Genomic DNA, 19326 nt, shown 5'->3' on the forward strand with positions numbered 1-19326 from the left:
TGATAGAGGTCTATAAAAGCATGAGTGCTGTGGAGAGGGTGCATAAAGAAAAGTTCTTCATTAGTTCCCATAATATAAGGACTAAAGGACACCAAATGAAATGAATAGGTATCTGGCTTCAAACTAACAACATAAAGTTCTTCACAAAGCAAATAGTCAACCTGTGGAACTCTTTGCCACAGGAGGCTGTGAAGGCTAGAACTATAACAGAGTTTAAAGAGAAGTGAGAAATTCATGGAGGTTGGGTCCATGGAGTGCTATTAGCCAGGGGGTAGAAATGGTGTCCCTGCCCTCTGTTTGTGGAAGACTGGAGATGGATGGCACGAGACAAATGGCTTGGTCATTGTCTTCGGTCCATCCCCTCCTGGATACCTAGTGTTGGCCGCTGTCGACAGACAGGCTACTGGGCTAGATGGACCTTTGGTCTGACCCAGTATGGCCATTGTAAGCTCAGGGCTCAGGGTCGGGGGTCTCAGTGGACCACCTTGATTTTCATGCAAACCTGCTCCTGGGTGGCCAGGCTGGCAGCTATCCTGCCCTAGACGGCCACTTTCCTGTGCCTAGTGTGGAGGTTGTGGATGAGGTCCACGATGTCTGCACTAGACCAGGCGGAAGCCCGCCTCTTGCGGACCTGGGCAGGCTCCCGGGAGCCGCCAGCCTGGTCCCGGGAAGAGGCGGAGGGCTGGGTGGCAGCGGGTGGCTGGCTCGAGCCGTGCCAGGTGCAGGGTCTGCTGGCTGGGTGCTGGCAGGCTTGCACCGTAGCCAGCCCGTGCCCCTTTAAGGGCTCCGGGGCTGGGAGGGGGGCAGAAGAGTTTCCCTGGTGGTGCCCAGAGTGGCCACCAGGGAAAGCTGGGGAGGGCTAGCCTCCCACTAGTTCGAATTAAGTGGCTACACAGCCCTTAATTCGAACTAGTTAATTCGAACTAGGTGTTAGTCCTCGTAGAATGAGGTTTACCTAGTTCGAATTAAGCGCTCCGCTAGTTCGAATTAAGTTCGAACTAGCGGTTTGCTTGTGTAGCGCCTATCAAAGTTAATTCGAACTAACATCTGTTAGTTCGAATTAACTTTGTAGTGTAGACATACCCGCAGATAGAAACAGCACTGACTTCTGAAAAACATCAAAGAAGTTCACAGGAAAGAATCACACTCCCTATTGACGAGGCAATAATGGAGGTCTCAGATGAAATCTGGTGAACCCCTACTTCAATTCAGCTAATGTGCAAGAGATCTGACAGGAAGTACTTTATACCACCAAAAGACCTACAATTCCTTTCCTCGTATCCACAACCAAATTCTCTCATCATGGACTCCGCTGACCAACGTGCAAAGGCCTCTCGGGAAAAAGGTCTATTCCTCAGCTACTCTTCAATTGTTGCTTTGCTGGCAAACCATGACTTTGATACTATTCCAACCTGTCCAAGTTGATGGAACACCTTCCAGAATCCAGAAAACCCATACTCAGATGAATCATACACGAAAGTCACACTGTTGCTTGTACAGCGCACTGCTTTTCTTGATAGATGTATCTGATATGGCAGCCAGGGCAACGGTCACAGCTGTGATAATGAGAAGAGCTTCTTGAGCTTTTTGGGGCTACTACGGACAAAGTCCTACATTGCAGCAAGGATTCCTGCACTACCCTTTGTACACTTAGCATTTATACCCCACCATATCGTCGAAGGTGTTATACCCCGTACAACAAAAATAGAGACTGCTATTACAACTGTGTTCAGCAAAGGCAGTATGGCTTCAATCGCCCTAGACAATGTCCTCAGAGGAGGCACCCGCCTCCAATTCACTACTCTGGTCCCCAGACAACAAAACAGCAGGTTTGAGGATTTGGTTGAGGGCCTGCCAGACCTCCCACTGTAGTCTTTGCCAATGAGCCAGTACCATCTCTTTACCAACAGACTCTGTCCCTTTTACCACCAGTGGGATGTTATAACATGAGATCAGTGGGTCTCAGAAATCATCCACACAGGATAAGCTATCCCCTTTACATCACTTCCCCCTGCCCATCCCCCTTTCCCTTACCTCTTCAGGGACCCCTCTCACGAGATGCTTCTCAGACAGGAAATCAATTGCCTCCTGTAATTGGGAGCCATAGGGAGTGTCTCCCTGGCCTTTTGGGGGAGAGAGTTCTATTCCAAATATTTTCTGACACAGAAGTGCACAGAAACCCATATTAGATCTCCACAAGCTAGACAAATTTCTGCAGAAACAACACTTCAAGATGGTAGCACTGGCATCAATTATACCAGCTGTAGATGAAGGGGACTGATTTGCAGCCCTTGACCTTCAGGACACATGCTTTCATATTGTCATGCACCCATCACACAGACATTATCTCCAGTTTACTGCGGGAGACGATCACTACCAGTACAGAATCCTCCCCTTTGGACTGTCTTCTTCCCCCAGGGTCTTCTCAAAGATCTGGGCAGAAGACAGTCCAAAGGGAGGACTCTAGCTATAGTCACAGCCTATCTACGTCAACAGGGCGTCGTCATCTTTCCATACATAGACAACTGTCTTATAAAAAGCCGATTATGTGGTCTCCAACATAATACAGATCTTCAGCCATCTGGGCCTCCTAATAAATGCACAGAAATGAACGCTACAACCCACACAGGGCATAGAGTTCATTGCCGCCCACCTCGATTCATTGACGGCCAGAGCTTATCTCTCACTGCACCGATTTATAGCACTACGTGATCTCGTCACCATACTGCTGGCAACTCCTACAGCTACGGCCCTTACCTGTCTCCAAGCTTATCAGATAGTCGACACGCTAGTCGGCTAGTCACTTCTCCCCCTTTCCCCCACTTTGCTGCCTCCATCAGAAAGAGGCAACAAGGGTGGGGAAGAGGAGGGGCTGCTTTCATGTGGCAGCGTCCAATGGAGCCTGAGGTCAGCTGGGGACTCCCCTGCTGACTCTGAGCTCCATGTGGTGCTGCTGCTTTGAAACGCCACAGGGAGCACAGGGCTAGTGGGAGACTGCTTGAGTCCCCGCTGGCCCTGTGCTTTCTGCAGCGCTTTCACCTTTGAAATGTAGCAACAGCCCCCGCCAGAGAGACCCACTAGTTGTTCTCAATAGCTGGTGATTCTCTCTAGATACATGTGCCCCTGGCAGTGGGAGGAGACTTGGTGTGCTGCCCTCAAGTCAATCAGGGCCTGAGGACGGGGAGCACATGAAGTCTCTCGCTCCCTGCCCCCATCCTGTAATGGAGAGCTGTGCTTAGAGTCAACTGCCAGCTTTGCAGCAGCTGGTGGTTGATTTTAAGTGCTGAGCCCCTCCCACCACCCCCAAGCCTGGATTCGCCTGGGGCTGGGGAGAGCACGAAGTCTCCTCCCATCCTGCCCGCATTCTGCAAGGAGTGCGTGGTGCTTAGAAGAGCTGTGCCCCTTAAGGGCAGGAGGAGACTTCACACGCTGTCCCCCCTGCTCCCAGACCAATCAGGGCTTGGAGGTCGGGGGGGCGGAGGTCGGGGGGGCGGGGGGGAGGGCGTATGAAGTCTCCTCCCACCATGCCAGGAGTGCAAATTGTATATCTTATTTTGATTCTATTTCAAAATAACACACTATTTCAAGATATCCCTTAACCTTTATGGAACGAGGGTTACAGGGATGCTGAAACAGCATGCCCATTATTTCAAAAAATATTTCAAAATAACGGGCAGCTTGTTAAGACGCAGGGTAGCTATTTCGGGATACCTCTGGTATCCCGAAATAGCTGGGCTGTGTAGACATACCCTAGCTGAGTGTCCTGAGTCATAGTTCGTTGAAGTGCTAAGCTAACTTTTATTGGTAGTAGCCCCTTTTGAAGGCATTCAGTCAAAGTTGAGAAAGCAATTAGAAGTTGGGAAAAATAGGAATGCTTCTTTTTTTCCTCCTATGTAGCTGCGAAATAAAAATGAATCGTGAACGCATGAAATCTATGAGCTCTAAAATATTGAAGGACTTTGTGATTCAAAACAATTCAGTTCACTAGCCACAGATCATGCTTCCTTTGCTTAATAAATCATTTAAATGCAAAACATTTGATTTATTCCCCTTTATGTTTCTAGCAAAATTAAAGTAATTTTATTTAACTAATGAAAACATTTTAAAAATATTTTGTGCATTTGTAATGAATTCCAGTTTTCATCCAGATACAACTTGACACAAATCATAAGTTAAAAACCATTTTAATTATGTAATAAATATAATTCATAGTTTTCTAACATAATGAAAAAAATAAAAGTTAAGACTTTATATACTTTTATATTGAGTTATGTAACTTAGTAAATGCGTACAAATATAGTATATCTACTTGGTTAACAAAAAGTAACAGATATAGTATAATGGCTGTATTCTGTTGAAAGTAAACACATTTTAATGATTGGTTGGCAATGAAAAACAACTTTTCATTAGAAAAATAACTAAAACTTATAAATACAAATCAAGATTAAAATTTTGAATTGGAATTCAACTAAAATTACACAGTCATTTCAAATATATTTTTCAGTACTTAAATAAAAATACCCAAAGACAAAGTTGACAAAATCGTTTACCATGGGTAGACCAATGTAATACTTCCCTAGCCTGCCTTCTTCTCAGCTGAACCATTTTTGCTGAGACACAGACTAGATTTGGGAAATTACATTCTAAATGGTTAAATTTCAGCAAAGTTATTAGCAAATGAAAGTAAGTGTTATAATGTTATCTGCGGAGATCTATCCTAGGCGGTGCTACTAGCCTCTAGGTCCCCTTTAATAGAAGGGTTTGATTATTCTCTGTGATATAACAGCAGAAAGCATGTATAATTCCATTATTTTAACAAGAATTTTGTGAGGAAAGGCAGAATATGGTTCAAAGCATTTTGGCATTTATACATTTTTTTTTAATGTGGAACTGCAGATATCTATCAAACTGCTTTGTGAGAAATAGCACTAACAACTGTGTACTTTTTAAAACATATTTTTGTAGCGCATATGGACATTTGACCATATGATCAATTTAATTTCTTTCTATTTTTCTTTGATTAATTGTGTATCTTAATTTTCTTCCTTTCTATTTTTTAAGCTTATGGAAAAGTGTTTCTAGTGCGGAAAATAAGTGGCCATGATAATGGAAAGCTGTATGCCATGAAAGTATTGAAAAAAGCAACAATAATTCAAAAAGCTAAAACAACAGAGCACACAAGGACAGAACGACAAGTACTGGAACATATTAGGCAATCACCATTTTTGGTCACATTGCACTATGCTTTTCAGACAGACAAAAAACTTCATCTCATTTTAGGTAAGTGGTTGTCATGATTGAAGTTGATTATTTATTATTTTCCATTTTTTAATATTCCATATTCTCCTCCTTCCCTTTTATGTGAATTCACATGATCCAGTATGTGAAATCTGAGCATGCCTACCAGGTTGGGTCCCAAAGGTAACTTAAGCACAGGAATGCCTATCTTACCCTGGTTCATGCATTGCAGTGGGGTTAGGCCACTCAGAACTTGATGTGCATAGGCAGAAACATTGCTGCCTCAGGAGCTTATACCACATTTGAGCACCAAGTGAGTTTAGTGGCATCCAAGGTTTGGCGGCAGCTAAATAGGGTTTTATGAATTTCAATTGGTCCTGATTCTGGGATTAAGTGTCTTAAGTGGCGTTAGGCACCTAAATGTTTTGTGAATCTAGCACTTGTTTTTTTGTGTTTCAGCTTTAATACTGTGCTTATATTTGTTTTGGTTTGTTTGTTTTTATTTTTTATCCATGACCTTCCCTGCCCCCTGGTGTCAATTCTATGTGGGCATGAGTAAGCTGAGAAGATGAACAGATAATTTAAATACATTTTATCAAACTTTTAGGGAATTTTGACCCACTTCTTGATTTAACCATGATTGCATATAATTTCTTTGCTTTTTGCTGGTTTTCAAGCAAACTGTTTTTGTTACCTTGAATATTTGAGAGAGAACTCCTTGTTTATGTGAATTATGATATGATATCATATAAATAAACACATTCACTTTGGAAATGTTGATCACATCCTTACTTCTGAGCATGGAAAGATAGTACACCGTGTTTCTGTACTGTATTTGCACATTTGGGAGGAAGCAGGGAGTGTCTTTATACTATTGACTTTAGTGTGAACTATGAGGGAAACGGAAAGAAGGATGTTCAAATAGCAGAATGTTTGCTTGTCTAGAGATGTTGCATACGTTCCAGCTTCTGTAAATGGAGTAAGATGTCTGCAGAGTGGTCAGTCATTTTCACAGTGTTTTAAAAAAAGAAAATGAGCGTAAAGAACATGATTAAAGGTACTACTCAGATGAAGTCTCTGAAGTACATAAGAAGCAGGAATTTTATAAGAATTGTAGGGTTATTGGACCACAAGAGGGGGCAAACAGAAAAAGCTGTAAAGAATGAAATGAAGGAAGATAAAGACATTGCTGAAAAGCAAAATTATTTCTTTGCATCAGTCTTCATAACAGGATTTTGGGGAGATATCTAGCTTGGACCAACTCTTTTCTGATTTAAAAAAAAAAGATTACCATCAGAGATTGAGATGTCAACAGAAAAAAAATTAAGTTTACCTTTCAGGTCCAGATAGTGTATGCCCAAAAGTTTTTAAAGAATTAATTAAGTGATGTGTTGCTTGCAAAAATGTGTAGTCTCTCTTTTAAAATCAGCCATTAAATTAGAGAGATGAAGGGTAGCAAATATTGCCTGTAGTTAAAGAAGTCTTATTGATTATCTGGGTTTCAAGCCTGTAAGCCATACTTTTGCACTGGGTAAATTGGTTGGAGTGGAATAAAAAATAGAATAACACTTTAACAGGCCATGATACAATGGGGTTGGTCCAGCAAGGTTTTTGCAGAGGATAATGGTGCCTTGCTGATTTATTAGAAATTTTAATTATATATCAATAAAAGAGTGGCTAAAGGAAAACTCAATAAGAGTTTATTTAGGGTGAAATAAATCATATAAATCCTTTGAAAAAAATTACCTATAGACTTTGAAAAAGGCCTTTGACAAAATACCTCACAAAAATACAAGAGTAAAATATTGTCATACTTCAAAGATGGTCCAAAAAAAACAAAGACTAGAAATAAATGGGCAAATTTAATGATCATAGACAGGTAATGGTGCCAGAAGATTCTGTACTAGTGTTTCCCATCCAGAGCGCCATCAGGTTTGAGCAGGTGTGCTACAGAATTTTAGAAAAGTCACTTGTGATGTCAGATAGTTGTTACAGACACTGTTCTCAGATGATTTTACTATTCACATATCAGTCATGTTTTCTTATCAACCATTAAGTTACAGTGATTAATTTTAAATTGAAATCTCAAAAATGGACAGATATTAGAAGAAAAGAAATTCTGGCACATCCATAATTCAGTGCTGAAGCTGAGCATGACCATAAGAAAAAGTCAGGTTGTGAGCCAACACTATTGTGAGAGCATTTGGATTTTAATTTTCAGGTGAACCTCTAGCCCTCTTTGAAAATGTCTTGTGTGGAGGAAAACTCTCGAACCTTGCATTGGTGCCAGTTTAGTCAAAATGATAGCTTATAAGCAAATATTCATCCCTTGTCAGTAAGAACATTTCTTTGAACATTTGAAGGATCAAAATGAAAAACTAGTGCAAATGATGAAAGGCTGTGTCACAGTTTCTGATAAATGACTAAAAGTAAGCTACTTGGTCACTGAGCTTGTGGCAAAGGTGAAAAAGATGCATACAGTTGCAAGAAGATTAATTTTACTAGCATGCCAAGAAATGAAAATAATGTAAGGTATGAATACCTACAGTCAGTGAAATCGCAGACATTCCCCTTTCAGATAATGTCATCACATTGGTGAAGTTAGCTGACATTGAAACTGTACTCTGAGGGGAAAAAATAGATCAAACAGAAAATGTGTACTACTTGATGCATCAGCAGATATCAGTAATCATGCTCAACACTTAGTGAACATCAGGTACATTTATGGAAATAGTATAAAATAATTTTTATTTTTCAGTCACCTGCTAGGTCACATGTTTAGAGAGGAAATCATCAGGTTGACAGGGGCCTGCCCTGAGGAGGGAGAATTGCCATGGAAAATTATCTTAATGTTTGCACAGAGAGGACTGCCTTCATGAGTAGCAAAGTGAAGGGTAAACAAGGTTAAAGAACAAAACCCAAAGGTACTGCTTACCCACTTTTTCTTGCACTGTGAAGCTTTTTGTAACCTTCATGGAGCAGTAAATATAGTCAATTTAATAAAAGCATAGTTCATAATAAAATTATGGGTTCTCAGTATGGTGCCTTTTCTCATTATTGTGTGAGGAAATGGGAACAGAACCATAAGAGTTTTCTTTTGCACACCAAAATACACTGGCTTTTCCATGGAAAAGTTCTTTCATGTTTTCATGAGCTGAGAGAAGAGTTAACAAATATTTTTAGCTTTGATAAAGTCCACATATACAGACTTAATTGCTAGTGTGACACAGTGTGCAAAAGGCGCCTTCCTGGTTAATATATTTCACCATCTCAAGGCGCCTTCCTGGTTAATATATTTCACCATCTCAATGATCTGAACAGGAAAATGCAAGGTAGAAATGAACATTTGAGAAATTAGCCAACTAATAGATCCGTATGCCATATTAACTACTGCGGCACTTATTTGATTGGCCCCTGAGGTCATTGGTGCCAGGAGTTCTGATGTATAAGCCACGGCTGAAGACTGTCCTGCTATGCACTCAGAGCATGTCTTAGATTAGAAGAAGCCACTATCTGTTCTGGTGGCTTCTGCGTATAGCTTTGGCAGCTCTGGTGCTGAGGAATGGGGTTTTGATTTTCCCTTAGTGCCTCTGTCAGATATGGCTCTTACAGAGTCCCTGGCTCTAGTGGTGTTGGGTGGTCCTGCTATGTTGGCTGTTGGTGTTGAGAATGTAGTTGGCTGTTTCCTGCGTTGGGTGTATATGTGCCTACCTTTCTGACAGTTTTTTGGCAAGTTGATCAGACACTTGGGTTGAGGAGAGACCCCTGTCAGAAGTTGTGGTCAGTGAAGTTTGTCCAGGAGGGTCTGGGCATCAAGCTCAGATGCAGGTCTCAGTGACTTTTCCATGAAAAGGTGCTTTTGTTGCTAATCTCTAGCTTTTCTTGTCCTGGCAGTGAGCTTGAGGCAGTGAAGGAACTTCTGTTTGTGTCTTTCACCTAGGCAACTAATTCCTGTCTATCTGAGCTGGGTATAGCAAGTTTGCTGGTGAGGCAGCATTTAAAGCAGGAGTGGGAAACCTAAGGCCTTGATCCAACCCTGGAGATTTAGGGCTCCCCTCCCAGCATTGGGGAATCTGTGCTGTTGCTACAGTCTCCCCCTTTGCCTTCCTCCCATGTGGCTGGAGCACACAAAATCTACTAACCTGGGCTCACCAAGGCTCTGGTGTGCAAGGGAAATGGGGGGAAAGTCTTTCTCCTTCTCAGTTAGGGGCCATATCAGAGAGAGGCCCCTGACCTCAAAAAGGTTCCCCACTCCTGATTGAAAGCCTGAGGAACAAGGCATTCCTGTCAGGGGGGCTTTCATCCTAAGAGAATCTGTATATGCCACTGAAAAATCTCTTTAGCCAGGGAAATGATGTTAAACTTCAGAAGGAAAGTAAAAGGAAAAGTGTTTTCTCCAAGGTGACTGGGATAAAAGATTAATTGCTAAAAAAAGGTAACTGAGTGACCAACTTAAAAAACCTAAATAAAACCAACCCTAAAAAAATGGTCCTGTAGCACTAACCAGTACTAACAAAAAGTGTATAATATATATATATAAATGTAACCCCCTTTTTCCTCCCCGGGTTACTGGGGAGCAGGTCACACTCACAGGTGTGCCTGGGTGCCTGATGTTTTAACCCAAAAGAGATCCTGAGCACTCCAGTGGTGATGTTGTTTAGTTGGGGAAAGCCCTATCCACCCCCCTTGCTGCAGTCCCTTGCTGGCAATGAATGTAAAATGGCGGTGCCTCCACCTGGCTGGCCTTGTACTCACACTGGTGTGCCTTGAGAGCCTCCAGGAACATACTCATTCCAACATAAATCTGGATCTAATTCCAGAACAACTACAAATCATATACATCTAATAGAATACTTTAAAATAAACAATCTTTACTTAACTTAAATAAACAGGGATTAACAGAATTAGAAATGAATAGCATTAACAAAACACATAATAATTGAAGCTTATACAGCTAACATTTGTACTACCAGTGACCCCACCCCAGAGTGTGCACACCCCTAGACTTAGTCCCAGATGCTTGCGTTGGCGCGCTGATGTTGCAGTTGCAGTGGAGATTTGGTCCAGGCTAAACAGCAACTCTGTCCCAGGCAGTACTTTTCCAACAAGGCCCAAAACTTACTGCTTCATGCTGTGCCTATAGGAAGCAGCCTGCTATCTCCCAGTTGCAACAGGCAGTGGTCTGTAGCTGCACTCCAACAGCCCCTGCACTGGATCAATGTCCTTGGCAGCAGCCTGGCTCCCCCTTTGGTTCCAAACTGCAAGGCAGAGTCCCAGACTGCTAGGCCTCTTTCTTCAAGCACATGGAGAGAGCCTCCTCTCTCTCACAAGAGTCCCTCCTACCTCTTTTGTTCCAAGGGCTCATGGGAATTGTAGTCTGGATTGTAGCACACAGGGTCTTTTTAGAATAAAACAGAGGCACCTTTAGTAAGGGGACTACATAATCATGAGCTTTCGTGGGCACAACCAACTTCAGATGGGCAGAGCCTTTTGCTCCATTCATCTAAGAAGTGGGTTATGCCCAAGAAAGCACATGATACTATCTGTCTGTGTGTGTGTCTTTTTAGTCTCTAAGGTGCTACAGGACCAATTTTTTTTTTTAAAGTTAGTTTCAGACTAACATGGCTATCCCTCTAAGTGACTAACTGTTAAATTAATTAACTACAAACTAAGTAGCGATGTGCTGGTAATAGCTCTGACTCTAGCCAAGGACAGTAGAGAAGAAACAGTGTGGGACTTGGTCATACAGCATCAAATAGCATTCTGGCATAAGACAGAGACCACACTGTTAACAGAGTCTCAGAGCATGAACTCAGAGGTGTATGAACACCTAAAGTGGACCACCCACAGGGACAGCACTTGAAGTATCTTCTCTCCTGCATGGATTAACTGCACAAATTTAAGTCTAAGTTAGGCATCTAAGGTGAAAAAAGTATTTAGACAGTATAGAAATGTTTCCCCTGGAAAATGTATTAGATCCCACTGTTAGTATGTTGGTCAGTGTCATTCCTGAGCATTTAAAAAGTCTGGAAGAAAAACTGAGCTTATATTTTCTGTCAATATAGATAGACAAATTGGACTGGGATTGGGATCCTTTGCCTTCCTCTGCAATGGAAAATGCTAAGAATCTTTCAATAATGACTTACAAGCAGCATGCAAAATTAAAGGATAGACCCTCTTCTAAAATTCAGTTTGGCATTATGCCTTTGAATTTACTCTGGCTGACCATGTTAGAGGAATATACAGTAATCTTAGACCATGCTATCTCCATTTTGTTACCATTTTTAACAACATGCCTGCGCAATTGATGTTTCTTAAAGCCTGACTTAGTCATAACCAAACAAAGGGAGCATTTGAGGTTTGTGGAGCAAGAGCTCCAAATTGCACTGTCAACATTTCCTGACAGGAGTGACTCTTCATATCAAAGCAAGCCAAATTTCTAATTAAAAATAATTTTATTATAATTTAACATGGGGTGGGAGCATGTTACACAAATCTTTTATTGATGTAATTATGCCTTGTACTGGAAAAGATTGGGAAATCTTGTGGTTGTAAGATGAATGGTGTTTCATATAGTAATGACTTGAAAAGGAGGTGTTAGTTGGAATAAAATTTTCAGGTTAGTCAACAGAAGACAAAGACGAGAAAAATCAGAGGAACCTAGGCCAGCTAAAAGAATGGGCAATATTATAGAAGATGAAGATCAATATTGGTGAATACAAAGTTATTCATATAGAAGTGAGTAGTCTATATTCATCTCTCTTGGAGGTCACTTGGTAATGAACAGGACATCTTCCTGTCACTCTTTTATTTGTGGATCCCTTGATGGCTGACCAGTCTGATTCTGGAGCTGCAGGTCTTAACACGAAAGGGGTAGGTGCTGGTAGCTATTGGAGGGGCACGGGGCAGTTTTTGCTGCTATTTTCTCCTTCACTGTCTCTCCCCCTCTGTGCTGCGGCAGGACCTCTCAAATTGCACCCCCTCCCCACGGATTACTGCTCTCCACTAGGGATGGTCCTGGAGACTGGGTTCTCCCTTGTGTTGACACCGATGCCACACTTTTTCATGTTTGCCCGCAACAAACATGTTTGCCTTTGTCTTTAAATCGCTTCCTCTGGCTCCCAGTGCACCTTCGTCCTTCCTTCAGCTCGGAAAACAGATTCTGTTTTGGGAGGCACTGATCAGGAATTCGGACCACGTGACCAATCCAGTGAAGTTGTTCGTAGATGATGATAGCTTCAATACTGGTCATGTTCGATTCTTGCAGGATGCTAGTGTTCATGCACCTATCCTCCCAATGGATATTTAGGATTTCCCAAAGGCAGCATTGATGATATTGTTCAAGTGTCTTCAGGTGACGCTTATATGTTGTCCAGGTTTCACATGTGTGCAGCAGTGTTGGAAGAACCACTCCGCGGCACTGATGTCCCAGTTCTCAAAGACCCTTCGTCTCAGGCATGCAAAAGCAGAACTTGCACAGCTCATGCGATGCAGGATTTTGCTTTGGCGGCGGGATGACTTCCAAGGTATGAGAAATGCTCCATGTTTTCCAGCAGTTCCCAGTTGACTTCAACAGATTGTACATGAGATTGTCCCATTGGTCTTTTTGATGTTCAGTGTGAGGCCAAGATTCTCATATGCTTCAGCGAAGGCACTTCAGATGATCTGAAGAGCTACAGGGAAAAGGCAGCAACCATATTGTCATCTGCGTACTGGAGCTCCATGATTGAAGTCGTGGAGGTCTTGGTTTTGACCTTCTGCCTTCTGAGATTGAAAAGCTTCCCATTTGTTCTGTAGACAATCTTCACGTCATCTGGAAGCTTGCTGTCAATAAGATGGAGGGTCATGGCGATGAAGATGCAGAACAGCGCTGGGGCAATGACGCTGCTTAGTTTGACTCACATTTTGACCTCAAAGGGGTCGCTTTGGGATTTGTTGTTGCTCAGCACTGTGACAGTCATGTTGTCATGAAGCAGCCTCAGGATGCTGATGAATTTTTTGGGGCGGCCGATCTTTGAAAGGATGGTCCAATGGGCACTATGATTAAGTGAGTCGAACGCCTTGGTCAGGTCAATGAAAATCATGTATAAGGCTTGATTTTGTTTGCACCATTTTTCTTGCAATTGCCAAGCAGTGAAGATCATGTCCACTATTCATCGGAATGCTCAGAAGCCACACTGAGATTCTGGAAGAATTTATTCTGAGAGTGGCAGGATTCAATCTGAAAGGATTGGAGCTAAGATTTTTCCTGCCATTGCCTGGAGGGAGATTCTGCAATAGTTTCCACAATCCAATTTGTCACCCTTCTTGAAGAGACACCTTACTGAATTCTATATTAATTTTCTTGATACAGGAAGTCCCCGGGTTACATCAATCCGACTTACGTCGGATCCCTAGTTACGAACGGGGGGGAGGGGCGCAGCTAGTGCGGGGTGCCCGGAGGCTGCAGCCCAGCGCAGGGCCGGGTGTTTAACGGCGGAGGCGGATTCCCCTGGGGCAGAGCAGCTGGAATGCTCCCTGGTTGGTCCCGCAGCGCTGCTCCTTGGCGCTACTGGACCAACCCGGCAGCACCCCAGCTGCTCTGCCCCAGGCATCCTGATTCAGCTGCTGCTGGTCAGATTCAGCAGCGGCTGAATCTGGACGCCTGTGACAGAGCAGCTGGGGCGCTGCCGGGTTGGTCCCGCCGCCCGCGTCCTCTGTGGTGAGAAAAGCCGCTCCGCGTCTCTCTGGTCTGCTGGGGGGGAGGAGCGCTAGCTCCGCGTCTCCCTGGTCTGCTGGGGGGAAGCGCCCCCCGCGCCGCCGGAGGCGGTGACAGTGGGGGAGGCACCCCGCACTAGCTGCGCCCCGCCGGCGGCATTTACATTCAGGCGGCGCTGACGGAGCCCGGTGCATTGTGGTAAGAGGGAGACCTGGGGGGGGGGGCAGGCAGGGAGATTTAAAGGGGAATTCGCCTCCGCCGTTAAACACTCGGCCCTGCGCCGGGCTACGGCCTCCGGGCGCTGCAGCAGCCGGTCGGGGTGCACGGGGCACGCTTGGCCACAGCCCCAGAGACCGTCTGCGGGGGGGGGGGAGGGCGGGGAAATGGGATGCGAAGCGCCGCCGGTGCCTCTTTAAAAAAACTCCCCACGCCCAGGCCGACTTACATACAAATTCGACTTACACACAAATTCAACTTAAGAACAAACCTACAGTCCCAATTTTGTACGTAACCCGGGGACTTCCTGTATAGGAAAAGGATGATAACTCAAAGATTTCTGCTCAATGTGCACCAGAAGTCTAAAAAGAAAACAAAATGTTAAAATACCTAATGAATAATATGAAAAATATTACAATGACATTCTATAAATAAAAAGTATACACTGTGACCTGAAATATTGTTTGTTTTTAGTTTTGGTCACAGTACTTGGAAAAGTACATATTAATATGAGGGTTCGGAAAATGGTGACAAGAATGGTTAGAGACAATGGGAAATCTTTTGTGTACAGAGAGATTAAGAGGATTAGGATTATATTATGTGTTCTGTTATAAAAGAGGTAAGAATGGACATGATAAAGATATACAAAACAATAAATGGCATAGAGAAAATAGATTGAGTATGTTTATTCATATCTCATTGTGATGTACAAATAAGAGGACTTCCAATTATTTTTGAATTTGCAACCTTTCAATTTAATCATAAGCAATACTTTTTCACACAATCTATGCTAATCTGTGGAATTCCTTGCCAGAATTTTGAGACTTTGAGTTGAGCAACATTCAGAAAGTGATTACATACTTACATGGCTAAGGAGACTCTCCAGATTGACTTATTGGAAATACTTCAAAAACAGAAGGAATATAGATCCTCATATCCCTCATAACTTAATACGACAGCTTTCTAATTATTGGAGTTTTCTTACTTAACCTGTGATTAGTTCTCGTGCTAGCTGCTGCTAGTAAAGGGCTGAAATCTGGCCAAGCCCTTATGACGCCTGCAAAAAGAAAGGGAAAGATCAATGCCACTTTGGAGAAAGCCCCTTCTCCCACCACCAACACACTCTTCTCTTAGTATTAGGATACCAGTTATCAGACAGCCATGGCTGGTTATCAATTCCATCTATGGGGAAAACTGGCTGTGTGTGTTCAGTATTTGCCAGACAATTACAGAAGACTGGTAAATGCTGTTTTGATGGGAAGACAGAATGTTGTGAAACATGTTCAGGTCTTTGATGCTTCGGACTCTTCTGCCAGAGCACATTTGCATTAAGGAGCCAAAAATAGCCTTGTTCCTCATTGTTTGCTCTGGATACTAGAATTGAAATGCAAGATCCTTCCCTTTGACTGGGATGGTCTTTTCAGCACTAAGATAGATGAACTGTTTACAAAAGAAAATGGAAAGAAACTAGATCCACTTATTCATCACTGGGTTTTTATCTCTTGGGACAAAGGAGGCCTTTTTACCCATTCTTTTCAGTATCAGAGGCCATTTTGCAATCATTAATCTTCTTATCTTTCTTTAAAAAAGAGATATCAGCAACAGCATGTGTAATCTGTCTTTTTTTCAGAACCAGCACAAAAAAAAAAAAGATCTTTCCGATCTAGAGCTAAGACAAAATAGCCTGCTTCCTTTGTCAACACAAGATCTCAGATTTGATGTGAGCCATAGAAATTGTTTAAAAAAGGGGGGGGGGGGGAGAGGATATGCCATTCATTTTGAAAATTTCCTCCTTTCTATTCCCTTTATTCTTCCTTTTTTCAGGGGACTTACAAGGCTATTATACTTTCAGAAATACAGAAAGTGCTCCTCATAAGGGCTTTTGAGCAGGTAACCAAACATCTTTAGGGTTGGGAGTAGGTAGTCAAATAGTTGATTACATCCTTGATAAGCCTAGGTTTATTGAGTAGTGGAGTCAATACTTGACTAATTGCTCCCCTGCTACTTGCTGCCTGTGTATCAGGCACCAAGACGGGAGGAAGCAGGAGCTGGTGCTGGGGAGAGCAAGCTTAAAAGCCAGTTCTCCCCAGCACCGACTCCGTGGGGGTGGGGCAGAGGAGGCAAAGGTGCAATGGGGGAAAGGGCACAAGCGGAGGCCAAAGCAATCCCCACTCGCCTCTTGTACATTTAAAAGGAAGAGGTGCAGCATTCAGGATCCTGTGCAAGTGGAGACTGCTTCAGTCCATACGCATGTGGGTTCCCAGCGGTGCCTCTTTTTTTTTTAAATGTACAAGAGCTGTGGGCGGCTCTTGTATATTTCAGAGAGGTGCAGCAGATCCTGGATGGGTGGGGACTGCTTTGGTCCTTGCTTGTGTGGGTTCCAAGTTGTGTCTCTTCCTTTGAAGTGTACAAGAGCCATGGCAGGTCTTGTACATTTCAAAGGCAGAGGTGCAGCAGGATAGTGAGCACCTCACTTATCGACTAATAGTGTAGGTGATGGTTTCCATGGACTGGTCAATTAGCTGATTATTTGAAATGTAACATCCCTAGTTGGTAGTCTTAACCAAGCTACTTCTTAGCACTGAAAAAAGGGTTTTTGTATAATTTTAGATTTAAGAAAACTGAGCAGATAAATTCTGTCATCATATGTGAACCCAAAGCACTCCTAATTCTTCTTCAAGAGACGTTCCTAGGAGGTGCGCCACAGCGGATGTTGGTGCATCCCCGTACTATAGAGTGGATTATTTCTAACTGTATATTGGGGGCCATTCATGCGTGGCGCATGAGGCATGCGTCATCATCCGGCACTAGCATGCGTGTGTGGCTACCCTACCCTCAGTTCCTTCAGACTGTCCCCGTCTCAAGATAGACCTCTGCAGTGCTCTTTGTTCTTCACTAGTTCTCTGTAGATGAGTACTGTAGTTAACTCCAAGTTTTTTTTGTCAAGTTGTTCACAAAAACCAAAAACCCACCAAAACCAAAATGCTGTTTGTTCCTCCAAGTTGGTACTCCCATCGCTTAAGATCACCTACCAGGATGATGGGCTCACCCAGTTTCAAACATTGCACAGTCTACAATGAGGCAATGCTGGCCTCAGATCGCCACGCAAAATGTGTCAAGTGTTTTGATGCCTCCCATGTTCAACAGGACTGCCCACACTGTGCTAAACTTAATGCGCGAATGTGGCGAGACAGAGATCTCCGCTTAAAAATGCTTATGATTGAGAAGGACAACTGCCTTTCCTCAGACTTGGGCTCTCAGCAGATTGCCAATGACAAGAGGGAGAAATCCAAAAAATCACCGAAGAAAAATGCCACCTCTCTGCCACAAGATCTGCAGATGCCTAAATGGCGATTGACTGAGAGGCGGGCCAGAAAAACTGACAAACCACTCCTCAGCGTGTATGATAAGCAAGGCACTCTGGTGCTGACTGAATTCTCCACAGATGTGCCTCACACAGGGCCCGTATGGAGCCTGCAGGCCATTAAGTGTCTGCCTCACAGAATTTGGCATCAAGTACAGCGCTGAATAGCACAGCACCTGAGATCATAGCTCTGAGAGCATTTACCATGGCACCGCTACAGCTGACGGCGCAGCCTATTGACACCATCCCTCCATTGCAGATGGCATCAAATACTCACGCTGAGCGCTCTGCACTTGGAATACCACAGGCGCTGTCGCCGAGTGTGACATCACTTGGTGCCATTTATTCCTACAACTAACTGTCAGCATTAGAGAGACCTTGTAGTCTTCTCAACTTTTAACTATCCATTTTTAAGCACTGGCAATCTATCTTACTCAGAACCATCCAAATATGTGTCATCGCCTACTTTATCAAGTGATGACAGTGAGGAACCAGGGGTTTTTTCACCCCAGCTGTCGCCAGGCACAGAAACATTAGGACATTGATCCCATGCCGACTTAGCCCAGCCTACGAACGTGGGCATGGCCCAGTGGGTTCCATACCCATGGATGGCACCACCCATGCCTTATCCACCTCAATGGCAATATTGGAGCCCATTGTCTCAACATCACAAAAAGAGGCTAAAACAAAAAATACACTATAAAGGCACTTTTTCTCCGTCCCAATCCCCTCTAATACAGAGGGAACAGAATGAAATTGATGAAACGTAGTCCCCCAACTTAGGTCCGGATGCATCATTAGCAACAAACTCTCCGTCTGTGACGGATGAGGCTATCATGCCACCGCCCTTGGCAAGCACTGAAGTCTTTACCCCTTTCTAGGAACTTTTTAGGAGAGTCACAGCTGAACTAAACATCACAATGGAGGAAGTGTAGGACACGCAACATGAGTTTACCAACATCGTGTGGGCTATGCCTTCCTCTAAAATTGCCTTGCCTATCAACTCAGGGATCATGGAACCTGCCATAATTGTTTGGAAGACCCCTGCCTCAACTCCTCTCACCTGAAAAAGGCAAACCGCATGTATTATGTTCCCTCCAAGGGGTAGGAGGGCCAAGGGGCGCTCTCCTACTGCCACAGAACAAGACCCTTTAGATCATCCCCAAGACTTTTCACTCTGACTCAAGATGTTCTCAATTCATTGATATGGTGGATAGGCAAATCAGATGTCTTCAGGAATATTCTGTGCAATTGCTCCTCACCATTGTCTTGAGAAATTTAGATGCATCACATTATCGATGGGGAGTGCATTTGGCCTGTTTTACATTTCATTCGCCAATGGGCTTCACAGGAAAAGAACTTGCTTATAAATGTGTTGGAGTTCAGAGAAATTCATTTGATCTTTCCTTCCACAAGCAATGGACAATACAACCACTATGTTTCAGCAAACTAAGGAGTGTTTGCTTTTTGTGGTTGTGTACTGACATGGTCATAATGGAATTCTACAAGTTTCACAATGTCTGCCCTTTGGCCCTGCCTTTAGCAGGGGAGAGTGATGTGCTGGCAGAACATCTCAGCAGGGAGAGTTCTCAAATGCATGAAAACAGAAATAAGAATAAGAATATAATCAGCGTATAATGTAAGCATAGTATAAACATAATATAAGCATAGTAAGAAAACTTATTAAATAGAATTAAGAAATCTTATGGGTCATTGTATGTTTGCTCACGTATTTCCAGGTAGGTTAAATAGTGTATCATTGAAAGTTACACGTTAATGACATTTTGTGTGCATTCTGTTGTAAATTCTT

At 43.3% G+C, this 19326-nt stretch overlaps 1 protein-coding gene across 2 annotated transcripts in view; it reads left to right on the forward strand.

Moving 5' to 3' along the window:
* RPS6KA5 (ribosomal protein S6 kinase A5) overlaps window positions 1-19326 on the forward strand; it is a 189330-nt gene that overhangs the window by 50517 nt on the left and 119487 nt on the right. For both annotated transcript variants that reach the window (XM_089778385.1, XM_089778384.1), the window contains exon 3: window positions 5062-5280. In XM_089778385.1, the coding sequence (XP_089634511.1) occupies window positions 5062-5280 (219 nt within the window). The remainder of the gene's footprint in view (window positions 1-5061; window positions 5281-19326) is intronic.

The sequence above is a fragment of the Pelodiscus sinensis genome, chromosome 5 (genome assembly GCF_052426305.1).
Source record: "Pelodiscus sinensis isolate ZL-2025 chromosome 5, ASM5242630v1, whole genome shotgun sequence".
Classification (NCBI taxonomy): Eukaryota; Metazoa; Chordata; order Testudines; family Trionychidae; genus Pelodiscus; species Pelodiscus sinensis.